Source organism: Haliotis asinina, chromosome 12 (genome assembly GCF_037392515.1).
Source record: "Haliotis asinina isolate JCU_RB_2024 chromosome 12, JCU_Hal_asi_v2, whole genome shotgun sequence".
In the NCBI taxonomy this organism is placed as follows: Eukaryota; Metazoa; Mollusca; class Gastropoda; order Lepetellida; family Haliotidae; genus Haliotis; species Haliotis asinina.
In genome coordinates this window covers 13,602,112-13,618,309 of record NC_090291.1, presented here as the reverse complement: position 1 = coordinate 13,618,309, position 16,198 = coordinate 13,602,112, and the positions used below count along the sequence as shown (strand labels likewise).

General features: G+C 37.8%; 2 protein-coding genes across 2 annotated transcripts in view; one reads left to right on the top strand and one right to left on the bottom strand.

Moving 5' to 3' along the window:
• The window catches only part of LOC137259047 (DNA replication licensing factor mcm4-A-like), a 305,374-nt gene that overhangs the window by 268,831 nt on the left and 20,345 nt on the right, over window positions 1–16,198 (top strand). The gene's annotated exons all lie outside the window — the stretch shown is intronic.
• Window positions 10,376–16,056, bottom strand: LOC137257878 (probable malonyl-CoA-acyl carrier protein transacylase, mitochondrial). Its single transcript, XM_067795368.1, has 4 exons — window positions 15,236–16,056; window positions 13,411–13,498; window positions 11,748–11,968; window positions 10,376–11,433 (listed from the first exon to the last, which is right to left on the bottom strand). The coding sequence occupies exons 1-4, from the start codon at window positions 15,881–15,883 to the stop codon at window positions 11,038–11,040; spliced, it is 1,353 nt and encodes a 450-aa protein (XP_067651469.1). The 5' UTR covers window positions 15,884–16,056; the 3' UTR covers window positions 10,376–11,037.

Here is a 16,198-nt window from a genome sequence, read left to right as displayed (position 1 = left end):
AAATCGTGCAGTATTTATGTTCTTTCTAATTAACTTTTGGTTGTGATGGTAATTTATGACTTTATCAAATATATTTATATTTTTTGTTTGTAGTAAATTTTGGAAAGAGATCTAATTTGACAGCGATTTGTCAACATGATTGATTATGAAAATCAGAACATATTTATTTGCATTTTAATTGCCAAGTCGAGAGAATACGTTCAAATGTCAACTTATTTCTTTGTTTTATATAGAGGTGTATTTTAAGAAATTGGCAAATTGGCATGAAAAAACAAAGTGGAGTAGTAAGCATGTTCAAAATGTCTTGCATAAAGGCCATAGCAGCATCTTAGAAACAAAATCAGCATGATGCCTTTGAATGGCATTCAGAAATGATACCCATAAAGCTGAGAATTTATGGATGTTGTATTCATTGTGAGGAACACAATGTTTCTCACTCCATCAGGAAATCAGCATGTGAAATATTACTGGTACTAGATTGTATTCAAAAGAATTTTACCTCATATAGACCAAACCCTAATATGAATATTATGCTGACAGTTTTGAAATGAACACTTTACCAACTTCGAATAAATATAGATGAGCACCCTTTTATGTAGAAATACAAACACGTATTTAGTTTCAAGAAAGTTGAAGACTGAATTGGTCTGCAGACATTTTCATTGAAGCAGGTAATATAAGAGAACAAAGGTTGTTTTTGCTTTATTCTTAGTGCCAATTCTAAACAAAATGTTTCCTCTAGAAATGCTATTTTTGTCATTGAAATGGTATTATTCCCTGTTATCTGAAGCTTTAACAAGTTACCAGATTGTGCTTCAAGATCCATGAGAGTTTTTGCTCACCAAAGAATATTCCTATGCCTTATCGTATCCTGCTTGTGTTCTGATGTGTGTGTCTTGTTTCTTAACATCTACAATACTTCATGAGTTTGTACATTCTGCCATCACCATGAATATGTTCACTGTGACATGTAGTTGGTCGATAGCCTCATGGTTAAAGCGTTTGATAGTTACACTGAAGGGACACGATTGATTCCCTAGTACAGTGAACTGTCTGCCAAATGATATTTTATTTGAAATCGGAAAGTAGTGTATCATTTCGGTGTCTGACTATAATTACATGTGCATAGTGGTCATGTTCACAGGTGAAAGTCGACCTCAGTGAGGACACTCATGAAGTGTTGACGATTAGCAGAGACACGAGGTAGTGTTTTGTCTTGTCCCTGAAATGGCAGAACTTCATCTCAAGGGCAAAGCATGCATCTAGTTTGTATTTAGTGATAAAGGACTGTTTAGTTGCTATGGTAAAATTGGCATTGCATTGAATGAAATACCAGTTATGCGGGAGCCTATCTGCTTCAGCATGAGTGATGTCTCTATTTATTTTTCTCAAATGAAAGTATGCAAAATATTACACATAAATATACACATAGAATATTTAGTGTTTCTTGTTTTATAGCATGTGTTTAATATTTTTTTTTCAATTTTGCAAAATTTGATTTGAACTTTATGTGTGTATCACTACAAAGACCAAATAGCTTTTTTTGTTTAGAGTGTGAAAGTGACGCTAATGTTTATATGACTAGAAAAGTATATCGATATATTATGCTTTTCGTTATACAAGCTTCTTCTTGTAATGTGAAATTCCTCTTTAATTTAGAGGTCCATTTGGGTTTTGAAAAAAAGTTGTTTGTGAAAAACCTCTGCCAGTGTTTGCTGTTATTAAACATGCACTTCATGTGAGCAGTTTTCAAATGTGTTGTGTGTGAAGCCCGTTTCTGGTGTCCCCAGCCGTGATATTGCTGGAATATTGCTAAAACCGGCGTAAAACAGAACTCTCTCACTCAGATGTGTTATTACAAGGCTTGTGTTGGGTGTGTTTGTTATATTCTGTAGTCGTGACTACACCCAAAATGTAAATAAGTTTGCTTTCTGTTTATGCTGTGAATTTTTTCAAGTAGAAATTATTTAAATTATTTGTGCATTGTGAACATTAAATGAATTTCTTAAAATAGAAAGTTCAGTATTTACTCAAATATTTAATTTTAGTATAGTGATCGATAGATCTCAAACATCATAACAATGATAATACATACTTGTTTCTGTTATGCACATCTGTTACATATCTGACTGTAGCCAGTACACTCAGTAGCAGCTGTTGTTATGGTAGACCTATATATACTATTGTATATGAAATAATATGGAACTATCATGTATTTTGGAGGCTTATATATGCTTAAATCAATCAAGTCCAAATATGGTGCTGAACTACATGTAGCATGTGATTGTTGTAAGTCTCACTGTATGTATTCAGGTATTTATTATATTGTGTTGGTTATACAATGTATTGTAGTGAGGAAAACAGCATCACCTGAACCGATGACCACTAGAGCAGGGATAAATCTTGGCTGCAGAGTTCTGAGCACTTTACAATGTCTCAGGAAAATTCTGTATTAGTTGTTGCATTTTTCTGTTTCTAAGAACTCAAGGGATAGTGGGTTCGTCTTGTGGTGAAGGCATTTGCTCGTCATACCGAAGACCCTGGTTCAATTTCCCACATGGGTACAATGTGTGAAGCCCATTTCTGGTGCCCCAGTCTTGATATTGTTGGAATATTACTAAAAGTGGCATAAAACATTGCTTGCTCTAAGAACTTGAGAAATGTACAATACTCTATAGACAACCACGTTGTTTATTATGATATGACATTTCGGTGTAGATTCCTGCTTGAAAGTGGTGTAAAAATCTATTCTGAAATGTCACATCATAATATATCAAAGAAATAGTTATCCATAAAGTACTGTACATTTCTTATTATTCATCAACTTCTGAAATGCCATTCAAACAGATCTAAGAACATACTTCAGTAATTTTGTGCAGTTATGCTGGCATTAATTTGAAAAAGATGTGCACACTGTAAATGTGAATGCATATGCCCGCCATTCAAGTTATGAGAAGTATGTTATCAAAGCAGGCAGTGTTAAGGGTTGACAAGATCCTGTCAAATATTGTGTGTTTCAAACAGAGTGTCCTGCTGTCAGTTTCACGAATAGGTGGTCATTACTGCATCCACTGATTCATGAAAGAAATCCTCGCTCCAAGAAATATCTCTGCTGGCCAATGATTCCAACTCTTGTCAACTGGTCTCGTGATACTGGATATCAGAATCAATGCGTATCACCCATGTTGGACAAATATACCATTCTTAACTTCAGACAGAAATTCTATCTTTGTTTCATGTTCCCTTGTAAGAACAATGTCAAAAGTTGGTATATCTTTTCTGTGTGTATTCATTGGATACCAGTCTGATAAGGTGGTGAACATGGTCATTTCCAGATGTGTCAGTATTTTTAGAAAATTTATGTTAATTTAGGCTTGTTCAAGGGTTGATTTCAGCACTGGAGGGAAGCTAGGCAGTTGGAAAAATGATGGATTCAGGGACTCCTGGTTTCTAAGTACCACAGGTTTGGGTCAGTAAGAGATTATATAAATGAATAACGTTTGATAAAGATCATTATGGATTTCAGAAAATATTGACTCATTGAACTCACATAAGTTGAATGGAAAGACATACTAACTTTTGAAACGGCTGAAAGGATGATAAATTTCAAAGACTGCACATTTCAGCACAGTTATCTCCCTTGTAACTGATATCGCCATTTTGATAGTCAGTATTTTGTAACAACATGGGTGATACAGTGTAAAGATATATATTACCATGTTATACGTATTTACTCCACTAGTCAATCAATGAATTTATTGTTCAGATCGTTGTGTTTCATACTATTTGTTTAGCATTATGTGTTTTGCTTTTGTGTTGTCTTGGTTTGGTATTTTGGGACCCAACATTTCATCTTCAGAGGTAGTGATCTGGGATGTTCATGTAAGGTTATTTTGGGGGTCATTTTACAAACACATGCAGTTTATAAAAATATGTTTTCATGTGAATGTAAGAAGAATAATTTTCTGTGACAAGTAAATTTTCAGTTTGTGTTTATTTTTGGGGTGGCGTCCCTTTTTTTTACTTTGCCTCTTCAGAGATGAAATGGATAGTTCATCAAGACTTGATCAGTGTTCTAAGAGATTTAAGAAAGATATTATAGTTCTGTTTGAAAGAGTGTATTTCTTTTCTAATTAGAGCCTGTTTTAGAGGTGTCACCATTTTGGAATGTCCATGTGAATCAAACTGAACATAGCCATCACAATGGTAACGGATCTGATCTTAATGAGATTGATACTTTAAACAAATAGTTGTGTGTGGAGTTGCTGGGTATCAATAAAGTTATCCACTTGGACAAAAGTTAAGCAGCACTGCTTTTTTCATGTGCCCCATGGGTATCTTGTGGATCTATCTACATTTGACATTAATTTTATGCATTAGGGTTTGAGATAATGTAACTACCATGATACAATCGGTATGGATGTATTCATTTCAGTCAGGTAAGTCAGTTAACTTCATGCATGATCAGATTTTTCAAGATGGCTGCCTTGTTTGGAAATGTACAGTTAGCGCTTGATGTTTGTCCAGGTGCATTATCAGTGAATTATTTATTTGTATGATGAAGAATGTCTAAAGGTGATGTAGGACATGTTCAAGGTATGTCTCTTGTGCAACTACACTTCCATACATTAAATTTTGGAAGTTACGACAAATGTAAATATGGCTATTTTATGTGCTGGCATTGTTTCCTATTACAGGTTCATTCATGTGTGGCTGTGTTCCTTTAAATTAATTTTAAAATGTCAAATGACTAGAGTGTTTGAAATTCAGTTGTTTGATGAATGAGAGAAGTGTCTGATAAGTCAGAGATATGATCCATGTTTATCCAGTTTGGATTCAGAGATCTGCAGTGGGAAAAATGGACAATTATTAAGTCACATTGGTGAAATCCATAAGCTGAGTTCCATATTTAATGTTCCACTGGAGATCTCCAAAACAAGAGCTGACACAGACATTACACACACGTTTCACAGCCGTTTCTCCAGCTGCATGCGGAATGAAGAGGATTGTGAAAATACACCAGCCAGGAGGGGCAAAGCTACATCACGTTACTTAACATATAACGTTTTATATTGTAGTTTACATATACTGAACAGCAAAAGAAATGCAACTTTTTTGTTTAGTTTTTTTTAGAACTATATTAAAGTTTACTTTTACAAGATATCATTTCTTCAAAACCAGCGTTTCTTTTGCTGTTCAGTATAACTATGAACTATGTTTTCTTTTTCAAAAATCATTTTTGTCAGTATTGATGAAATGTATAATTGTATCATTTATACAAAACTAGTGACTTACTGATAGTGATCAGACTTGATCAGTGGCTCAAGCATAAATCCATTATGTGACTGAACATAAAACTTCATGTCATTCAAAATCAAAATCAAAACTCTGATATTTGCCCCAGCTTTGTAGGAAAGGTGTCGTATCTTCCACTACATGAGGACAGATGTCTCAGGTGTGTTACTTCCTTGTCTTCCAAGTACAGGTAGCTTGTAGAATCATCTGAAAGTCTGACCAGTGTGTACATGTTCTAACCATCATTAACTCAAAAAGGACACTTCATCTAGATTTATGCATACAACCATCTGTGATGCAATGCTAGTTACGGAAGTTATAATGTAACTGGGTAGTTGCACTTGTGGTGTAGGTTGTGTTTTGTTTTTGTAACCATATGGCTCTAGTGGCTGTATTGGCTTAAGTATGTCCTATTTGGCTAATGATATAATGTTTGGCAGAAAATGTCATGTTTGACCGATGATGTTTGTCATGCTAGACTGATGAGACTTCAACCTGTGGCTAAGATATGGTGTTTGGCTGACGATATATAATGTTTGAGTCACAATACCCCATGTTGATATATCATGTTTAGCTGATGATATACCATGTTTGGCTGATGATATACCATGTTTGGCTGATATATCATGTTTAGCTGATGGTATGCCATATTTGGCTAGTGACATATGATTTTTGATGATATATCATATTTGGCTAATAAGATGATGTGTGACTGAACATGCCCAAGTGGTCTCATGACCGTGGTTTACAACTTGCATCACTTCAGGTTTACCTCTGACACAAGCTGACATGACTGACATGATTGAGTATGACTGACACAACTGAGTATGACTTAAACTGGGGTATAGCCAGCATAAAACTCAACTCGCTCTTGCATCTTCCCCTCTCCCCCTTTCCCACCCCCAAACCACCAAAGTCACTCATAGCAGGTTATATACAGGTTTAAGCCGTTATTTTATCGGAATATGTTTACATTTATATTTTTTCAGAAATGTACACACAGTGTTCAAATTTTCAGATGAAAAGTACCATGTTACTTGATTTAATCTGCTGAGAAAATATTTTGATTACAATTTTTATAAAAGAAACATATCAGTTGCACTAAAATCACCACTTACTAACAGCTAGTCAAGTTTAGAATTAGCAAACACCATGGTAACAGATTAACACTCATTCACATTAGAATCACTCAGCTGTACTAAACCGATTTGAATATAATATCCAACTCAGGGAACTTCTTCCGACCAATTTAATAACAGCCTACAACATATCAAGGGACTATATGGACCGGTACACTCTAGTGGTACTGATCTCGAGATATCGGTAAATCTCGCACATGAAACAGAGATGAGACTTTGATTATTATCAGTTCCTTGAAAATGGTGTAGAATTACCAGCAGTGAAAAACAGAACTATTTATTGGATGCATTTTAACTGTTCAGCGAGAAGTGTTATTATTTTGTCCCTTATAACTGACATATACTGAAGAAAACAAATAAGGGAACACTAAGTTCTAATATTCTGTTATTTTTTTCACAGTATCAAGTAACACTGTGGTGTGTTTTGTTCCCTTATTTGTTTCCTTCAGTATACAACCAGGAGACAACCACTGCCATCTACCCACTGATTTCTCCTGAATACACTTAACAGTGGCAACTGACGTCACGGTCAACACCTGATGGTTTATCCCAGTTACATTAGTTGGAAATAGTTTTACAGTTTGATGGCAAATCAATTAGCTGTAATAGTCAGTGTAGAAGTTCCCCCAATTCCAGGATAGAACTGTTCTTCACGAACCCATGCTTGTCATAACAGGCAACTAACAGGATCTGGTGGTCACCTGACAGATATCATCATATCCGAGTTGTGTAGGTCAGGGATGCTTTTTGAAGCAAGGAGAATGTCAATTCTTTCTTTTATAATGTCCAAGAGGTTTATCAAATGTCAACCACACTGCTTCATGTTTAAGCCAGAGCACGTAGCTGAACAAAGTTTTCTCAAAAGATTCAGATCCTGAACTGAAATCAAATGGTTTCTTCCACCCCTTGTGCCTGAATCCTGTCTTCACAGCAAGTTCTGTTCAGTTGAAGAGCAGGGTGCAGTTGTACAAAACAATCTTAACGCTAAGACTACCTTATGTCTATGGCAAGGTATGGGAGTTACAGTCAACTTAGCACTAAGACTACCTTATGTCTATGGCAAGGTATGGGAGTTACAGTCAACTTATCGCTAAGATCGCTTTGCACATGGGTACCCTGATGCATACCAGAGTTGATTTTTCAAGGAATGCACATGAGCTGTTAGCTGTAATATGTATTATTAAACCGGTCATTTTAGCAATAAGATTATAATGTTCAAATGAGTGTTCAAAGGGGCTTCAAATGAGTTTCCATGTCCTCTGTTGGTGTTAACAGAAAATCACGCTAACATCCTAACGAAGGAAGTGGGCTTTGACAAATACCCAAATTATTTGTTAGTTCCCCAAGCAGCAACCACAAATGCTTGATCACTGCTAACCATATCACCAACCTCTGACCCATCCTCTTTTATGCAGGGTAATAAATCGCTATTATATTTTAATAAAGACCACTCTCCCATTTCAACTACCAAGACTTTGTCATTTAAGTCGAGTTACTTTTAGCCATCCACTAAATTACCCTCACAAGCAAGTAGTTTTCTTATTAGTAAGATACAGGAGTAAATTTGCCCCTTGAGTTGAAGGGTAGGTGAGAGGTTAAAGCATTTACATGTCTAAACCTCGGTTAGATTCCCCATGGATATAATGTGTGATACACGTTTTAATTGTTGGATGGAATATTGCTAAATCAGCATAAAACCCTACCCTCTCCCTTGAAGAAGCTATGGGGATAATCTCAAATGTTTATTATAACACAGATGTAATACCCTGATGAATGAGGATGTTCCCTCCCATCTACACCATGGATTGTTAAGTTACCAACCACGTTTTCTTTTGTCTTGTGATAGTGTTCTGTTGTGTACCTGTGTGGTGTTCTGTAGTGTGGTTTTGTTGTGTTCATCGTTTGTAATCCAGCCCGTCATAATGATAGCTGTATGTCCCTGTTGAAGGCAGAATGCATTATTGCTGCCATCGAGAGAATGAACAAGTAATAAAATGTAAACTGGTGTTGAAGATTTTTGTTTTCTTTTGATCCTTTTGATCGTGGGTTAGGAGTGAGTGAGTGAGTTTAGTTTTATGCCACCCTTGGCAATATTTCAGCTATATTGTGGTGGTCTGTAAATAATCGAGTCTGGACCAGACAATCCAGTGATCAACAGTATGAGCAACGATCTGCGCAATTGGGAACCGATGACATGTGTCAACCAAGTCAGCGAGCCTGACCACCCAATCCCGTTAGTCGCCTCTTGCGACAAGCACAGTTGCCTTTCATGGCAAGCATGGGTTGCTGAAGGCCTATTCCACCCAGGGACCTTCATGGGTCTCGTGGGTTAGGGGGTGGGTAAGTGGTTCAAGAGTTTGCTCATCTTGCTGAAGATCTAAGTTTGAGTCCCCACATTGGCATAATGTGTGAGACCCATTCCTGGAGTCCACCATGGTGATTTTGCTGGAATATTGCTCAAGGTGGCTCAGAACTTAATCAGCTTCATTGTTTGACACATGGGGACAACTATATACTGCCAGCAGATTTCAGCCCTAGACCACACAAACTAGTGACTGATACCATGAGCAACATTCCACAGTTTCATAAAAGTAGTGAGTATGTCCTTTTGCAATATTCTGCAATATCATGGCTAGGGGCACATGGAAGTGGCTTCACATTTTGTACCCATGTTGGGAATTGAACCTGGATCTTTGGCACAATGAGTGAACACTTTAACCACTGGACTACCCCACTGGTTCAAAGTCGTTCAGTATGAATCCTGCTATTGAAACACTGAAAAACAACACAGAACTACTTTATAGGCAACATCATATAAAGAGGATGTTATCAGGATGAGGTGGTCAGTTTCCCTCGCTTCACTTATGTGTGTTATTATATCACGGGTATATTTCTGCCTTTTTGATTGGCCCAGTTGGTCACATGACAGCATTAACACTAACCGATGTCAACCTCACTGTCCTGGGAGGTTGTTATAACAATCCAAGCCCCTCCCATGGCTAAAAATAGATTTGGGCTCTTCCAGCTGGGAACTCTGCGCTGTCTGCATCATGCCAGATAAAGAAGCGATAGGCATCACTTCATCCCTGTGACTGTTGGTTTAGATTTATGTCCTATCTGTATCAAAATGGCAGACGACACGACACCATGAAGATTATGACAGTGTCAGTACTTTTGTCTTATCACTTCCAAGGTAGATAAATCATTGGATCAACCTCACTAGAAATCGATAATTGTATGCTATCCCTACTGCACAATTTAATGCTCATGATATCAGTCAATGATAACAGTACATTACGGGCTGCATTGGAGCTGAGCTCTGCATTAAACATCAATTATCAAAACCCATTATAACAACATTAAGTTGTCTGACAATGCTTCTGCTAATAACGTTTTCATCATTTATCATTATATCAATATATATCACCTACTTTTTAATTCTGGATATAAATAATAAAAATAAAAAAACAAATGTAATAATAATAATGTAATACATTTCTGTGACAGAAATTTATATTTATGATGGTGAAGATGCACAAAGACAACACAAACATCAACATGCTAGCAGCGAAAGGCGGCTCTGCTTGTAGTAAGGGGCGACTAACGGGATCGGGTGATCATGCTTGCTGACCTGGTTGACACACGTCATCAGTTCCCATTTGGGAGATTGATGCTTATGCTGTTGACTGTCTGGTCCAGACTCGATTATTTACTGATAGTCACCACGTAGCTGGAACATTGCTAAGTGCAGCATAAAATTAACCACGTGCTACATCTTAAACATCGAACCAATTGGCCCTGTTCATTCATAGCCCCAAGTACAATGCACACATAGGTCATTATTACTCTCGCATACAGAACAAGTAGTCTCAGTATTAGTGAAGATATATAGTGGGTGTACATGATCACTGAAACTTCCAATCAACGATATCAACACAATATTGATTTCAATAGTTCATTCTAGAGTGATAAAGGTACATCACCATAGTTTAGGGCAGTGAACAGATCCACGACATACTTAAATTTGATCACACATTGGATTATCCTAACCAACAACAAAATTAACCATCATATTTGGTCCACCTCAGATTCTTTAAAACATCAAAACATTAAAACTATCAGGTATGCTGACATGTCATCAATTCCCAATTGTGCAGATCGATGCTTATGCTATTGATCACTGGACTATCTGATCCAGACTTGATTATTTACAGACCGCTGCCATATAGCTGGAATATTGCTGAGTTTGGTGTAAACTAAACTCACTCACTCACTCACTAAAACTATCAATATCTCCTTAATGTCACCTTATTTCAATATAGTTTTATCCATAAACTGTGCACAGATTCAAGTTAAAACTGGTCTTTGGCAACCAATGCTTGATGTAAGAATATTAGCAGGTCGGTCAGCTGACTTGTTAAATGAATATCATTGTATCACAACTGCTAAGATCAATGTTCATAATGTCAGTCACTGGATTGTCTGGCCACACTTGATTATTCATAGACTGCTGTCATATAACTTCAATACAGCTGAGATGAGAATCAAAGAAACAAACATTTAACATAATATACCAGTAACAGAGTTTGCAAAATCATTAGTCCTACACATCCACTCGAAAAAGATGCAGTCCAGCTTTATGATTTACCTTATTCAGCAGCACCCCTAACTGACCTCCCGGGCCAATTTCGAAGGTCTTAGGAAAGGCTTTCCCCTGATCACGAGAATACAACACATGCATTGTCTGTTCCCATTTGACAGGGCTGCACATTTGTTTGGGCAACAAGTCAACAACATTCCTAGCATTCTTGTATCGGCTGGCATTGACATTGTTGTAGACAGGAACACATGGTTTCTTAAGCTCCAACTGCTTGAGCTTGTCCCGGAATGGAGCCTTGGCTGAGTCCATGAGGCTGGTGTGAAAGGCTCCACTCACAGGGAGCCATTTTAGACGGCGGATGCGGAAATCTCGGTGATTCTTTTCCAAGAAGTCAAGTGCCTGGAAGTGAAGAAAAACAAGAATCCCAAAATGAAAATGTAAGTGTTATCAAAGAAAAGAAATCTGAAGAGAAATCTATAAGACATACGAAAAGTCAACAGTTCACCACGAGCCTGGAAGTATAGGACAAGACATGCCTCCGAGGTTTTGGTAGACAATGTAAACCTGGAAGGGGAGGGATTTTCCTGATCCCGATGGTTTTACATTGTCTACCAAAACCGAGGAGAAGTGTTTTCTCTAACTTATATACCATCAATAATGGGTAATTACAATGAAGATAATCATTTAATGAAATTACATACAGGTATACTCACCTCCATATTTCCTGCAACGACTTTACATTCTGGGAATAGATAGTTGGCGATGCAGCAGACGGGATTTGGCATATGAAGCTTCACTCGGCAGTACTCCTTCGCAGCATGGAGGGCAAAGTTCAGCTTCGTGTCATGGCCACAGAACACTGTCATCATACCACTTGGTGTCTCCTCTGATGCTCTCTGCATGGCTTCCGCACGTACTTTCACTAGTTCTACAGCTGAAAAAACAGCAATGAGCAGCAAACTTTCCCTCTTTGTGATATTTTAAGACTATGGGTTCAACATGCAATAAGGCCATGTAAATGGCACTGAGCTCCATGCTGCATAGGTAAGCTCTTAGCACATTCAACAACATAATTGATATTATTAGCCTTAAGATGAATTTGTCGAATTCTGATTGGTCAATAGCCAAAGCATACAAAACCATACACCCTGTCATATCTGTCAAGTGACACACTAAACGACCTTGACCATAAACAGATGATCGCTTCGAAATTTTAGAGCTGACGTATGAAAATAAGCAGAGCAGCAAAGCTTTTGCTGTAATTTCTTATTTGATTGTGTCAATAAAAATATCCCCAAAATATAACCTTTCTGTATTTCACTTCAAATACAATCATTTTTATCATAAACTAAGCCACCCTGAGTTATCCCCCTTTGTGACTGTTCAAGCAATATCAAAACATTTTGTGTCTCATTCTGCTGAAGGTTCAATGTTTTTCTTTAATGATAACCTAAATTAAAAGATCTTAAGGGTAATAAATTCATCACACAGTGATTTGAAGGGGAGTACAGAACTGTAAGACCCTTGTAAAGTTTGTATTTTCTTCGGTTCTGCCTCACCCTTTCAAAACATTGTGTAACAAATATTATAACCCCTGTTCACCCACATTAAGTGAAACATGACCTTCTTGTCCCTCCAGGTACCCAATCACTACTGGGTGGACAGTGCCAATTTATAGACAAACTCACTTGCATTGGGTGACACCACACACGTCAGATACGCTTCATTGTGGGGCAGGACTGCAGTCTAAATGTTTAAGCTAAACCTTCTGCTTGTCATAACTCTATTTACGATTTTGTTTCAGTGCTTGCCATTATGCAGAATACTTCCGTCATTGACTCCTAAAAACAAGTCCATGACTCCCTCTCATGACATAAGGAGTCATGACGACTCCTCAATTTTTAGGCACTGATGCCGAAAACCTGTTTATTTGACTCCCATAAACATGTCTATGACAGCAGTGTGACATGACTCCTAAATTTTTATGCCTTGGGCAAAAAATGTTGTTCAATGTTCACTTGATTTCACCAAGTCTGAAGCTGAATTTCAGAAAAATATCAGAATTCAATCTGCAAAATGTGCCATTTAAGAACAGTTGAAGATTGTAATAATGTATTACTGATTTAACCAAATCTGTTTTCAAAACGAAACTGAAGCATGTAAAGCAAGAATTTCATGGGACAAAAGAATCTGAAAACAAAACCTCATATCGCCAGCACATTCATGATCTTAGTGAGAAACATCAAATATATCTCCATGACTATCATGGAGATCTTATTATCTTATTATCAAATGACAGTTACAGAAAATATTTGCTTAAGAGACTTATATCCGACTCAGTTAACTAGTTACTCTTCCTTATACACAGCTATTTACCATCTTCGAATGTAAGCACCTCAGCAAAGACTAGAGCCGACAGCTCCCCAACACTGAATCCTGCTGTGCCAACACATTTGTCATCCACCTGTTACAAGAGAATGAGTGAATGAGTGGGAGTTTTATGCCACTTTCAAGTGAAGTCGCACAAGTGAAACCTATGAATGAGTGAGGCAAGTTGAAATGGGAACTAACATTGCATTCAAGATGATTGCTCAAGTCATGCATGTATGGGTGTGCATGTGTGTGCGTGGGTGCGTGCGTGTGTGTGTGTATGTATGCCTGTTTGCATGTGCGGCATATTTTGTGAGGAGGGTGGTTTGTTTGTTGTTAAACACCACACAACAATTTTTCATCTACATGGTGGCAGTGTGCTGCATGTACTGGTCCAAACAAATGAAAGCTTTATAGCGCCAAACCACTGAGATACCAAACTGCAGTTGGATACCCCACTGACAGTGTAATCTATACCCCCATGAAGATCTGGGTTAGAATGAGTGTGTGAGCTGAGTTTTACGCTGCACTCAGCAATATTCCATCTATATGGAGGAGGTCTGTAAATATTCGAGTCTGGGCCAGACAATCCAGTGATCAACAGCATTAGCATTGATCTGCGCAACTGGGAACCAAAGACATGTGTCAACCAAACCAGGGAGCCTGACCAAGTGATCCCAATCTGGGTTAGAATTGGGTCTTCAGTAACCTATGCTTGTCACACCACAGTCTCAGTTATTTACAGATCACCCCCATATAGCTGGAATATTACTGAGTGTGGCGTAAAACAGCAAACCATTCAAACAGCCACACAGTAATCTAACTCGGAGGCAATTAGTCCTTGCTCTACCCCTTACACCTGAAAGCTAGCCAGGGTTACAAGTACCATTTTTTTTTTTTTTAATTTTTGGCTGGGATGGAACCATGATCCTCCATTCTCATGACGCATGTTCTTTCCACTTGGTCATAGGTACAGAGTCAGAGTAAAACAGGTTATATTTTGGATAACACTTTCTCAGTAAAGTTTGGATTGTCTCACTTTTCTTGGTTCAGATTCATCCTGGAGTCAGGCATCCTTGATAACCTTCAAGGTATATGTTCTGATAAATCTCCACTATACCCTGGATGCATCTACGAAGTGATTACCTCCCTTGGCTGGCTTTTTACCCAATAAGCTGTCTATGCTGGGAAGTTGAGCGAACCAATCACAACTCACTTTTGCTTTTTAAATTATCCAACCGATTAAACTTGGCAGTATAAATGATGCAGAGGTACTCTGAAAGAGGTAGAAGGAGTTTGTGCATGTATTTTTTCAAGTTTCGGACCTGTCAGTTTTTCTGCATGATATCCTCAAAATCTGAGTCACACTGCGAACAAACCTTTGTAGTTGCAACTGTCATCTTTGTTGACACTGGCAAGCTCAGCTGTAACGAAGGCTTAGCTGATTAGCCACTGTGAGAATGCGGAGCCAGCAAAGGGAGGCAATAGAATTGTAGATGCATGTGGGGTATAGTGGAGTTATCAGAACGTATAACCCGGAGATGTCGAGAATGGGTGCCAGGCTCTGAGTGTGCGTTCGAATCCCGGTAGGGACAAAACCTTACAAAAATACTACAATCTGTACTTTACTTATAGAGGGTAATTCTTTATATACCATATGCTACAACTGACCACCTTCTAAGTGGCATCATGTATTCACAAAGACCAACAGCCCTACATTTGGAGTTATGAAAGACCAATACTATAATACCATGAACCACTAATTAAAAATAAATGGTCATTACATTCAAATATAATCTGATATGATACCTCAGTGCCCTGTAGATATTACCTCTGGATGAAGCTCCCTTAACTTTATCAGCGCTGCCAGAGACGTAACCAATATCGCTGGTTGGCAGTAGACAGTTTTTCTTAACTCCTCAAAGGGTCCTTTCAAACATATCTTCAGAAGATCATAGCCTAGAATGGTACTGGCTTTATCAAATAGTTCTTTCACGCCAGGGTATGGTAGTAAGTCCTTCCCCATGCCTACAAACTGACTTCCTTGACCTTGAAAAAGAACAATTGATGTCAATGATGGATCAGTGGCTGGTCTGTAGGCTTTATTACTTTGTAGTCTCTTTTTGTAATGATAGCCCTTGATGTCAGATGGAAATTCTGGAAGTGTATCACTTGTCAGAGTCACTGATTCTCGGACAAGTTTGGCCACTCGCTCTGGAGTGTGCTTCTCATCGTGAATCACATGGGATGAATTTGGTGTGCGTTTTTCTGAGAAGGATATTTCATACTTTGTTTCTTTGGTATTTAGTTTTTCCAACTTCTTCAAAAATCTTCTTGGTATCCTTGGTTCAGAAGTGTCATGATCATCACCACTAGAAAATGTTCTGCCCAAGAGAATAGTTTGATTGTGTAATTTAAACAATGAACTCGACCCTCTAAACCGTAAACAACGGTATGTGAATCTACAGCAAGACGCCATGTTTAAACCGGTGGATATACTTCTTATCTAGAAAGGACCTCTTGGAAATCTGCATTTACACCGCATGTTAATCTCTCGATGTCTGGCGGGTCATTGTTTTCCACGTGTGACTGACTCTTTCAGATGTAAACACATGTACACATGTGCGTGTGCCGAAAGTGAGTCCATATCGTAAAGCGGTTTAGATTTTGCGACATTGTTTTAGTGCAGTTGTATAAATATACCATAAATAATGCACCTAATGATAATAAATGGTTAACAATACCGATTTGTAAATAAGATTTGCGATGTTCGGTTTCCTACTTCACTTCTTCA

What these genes read in the sequence shown, in the direction of transcription:
- LOC137257878 (XM_067795368.1), bottom strand. Translation starts at nt 15,883, where the DNA reads ATGGCGTCTTGCTGTAGATTCACATACCGTTGTTTACGGTTTAGAGGG. An exon ending in GGTGCTTACATTCGAAGATG is followed by an intron (nt 11,969 to 13,410) that starts GTAAATAGCTGT and finishes CTGTTTTTTCAG; the next exon opens with CTGTAGAACTAGTGAAAGTA. An exon ending in TCGTTGCAGGAAATATGGAG is followed by an intron (nt 11,434 to 11,747) that starts GTGAGTATACCT and finishes CTTCACTTCCAG; the next exon opens with GCACTTGACTTCTTGGAAAA.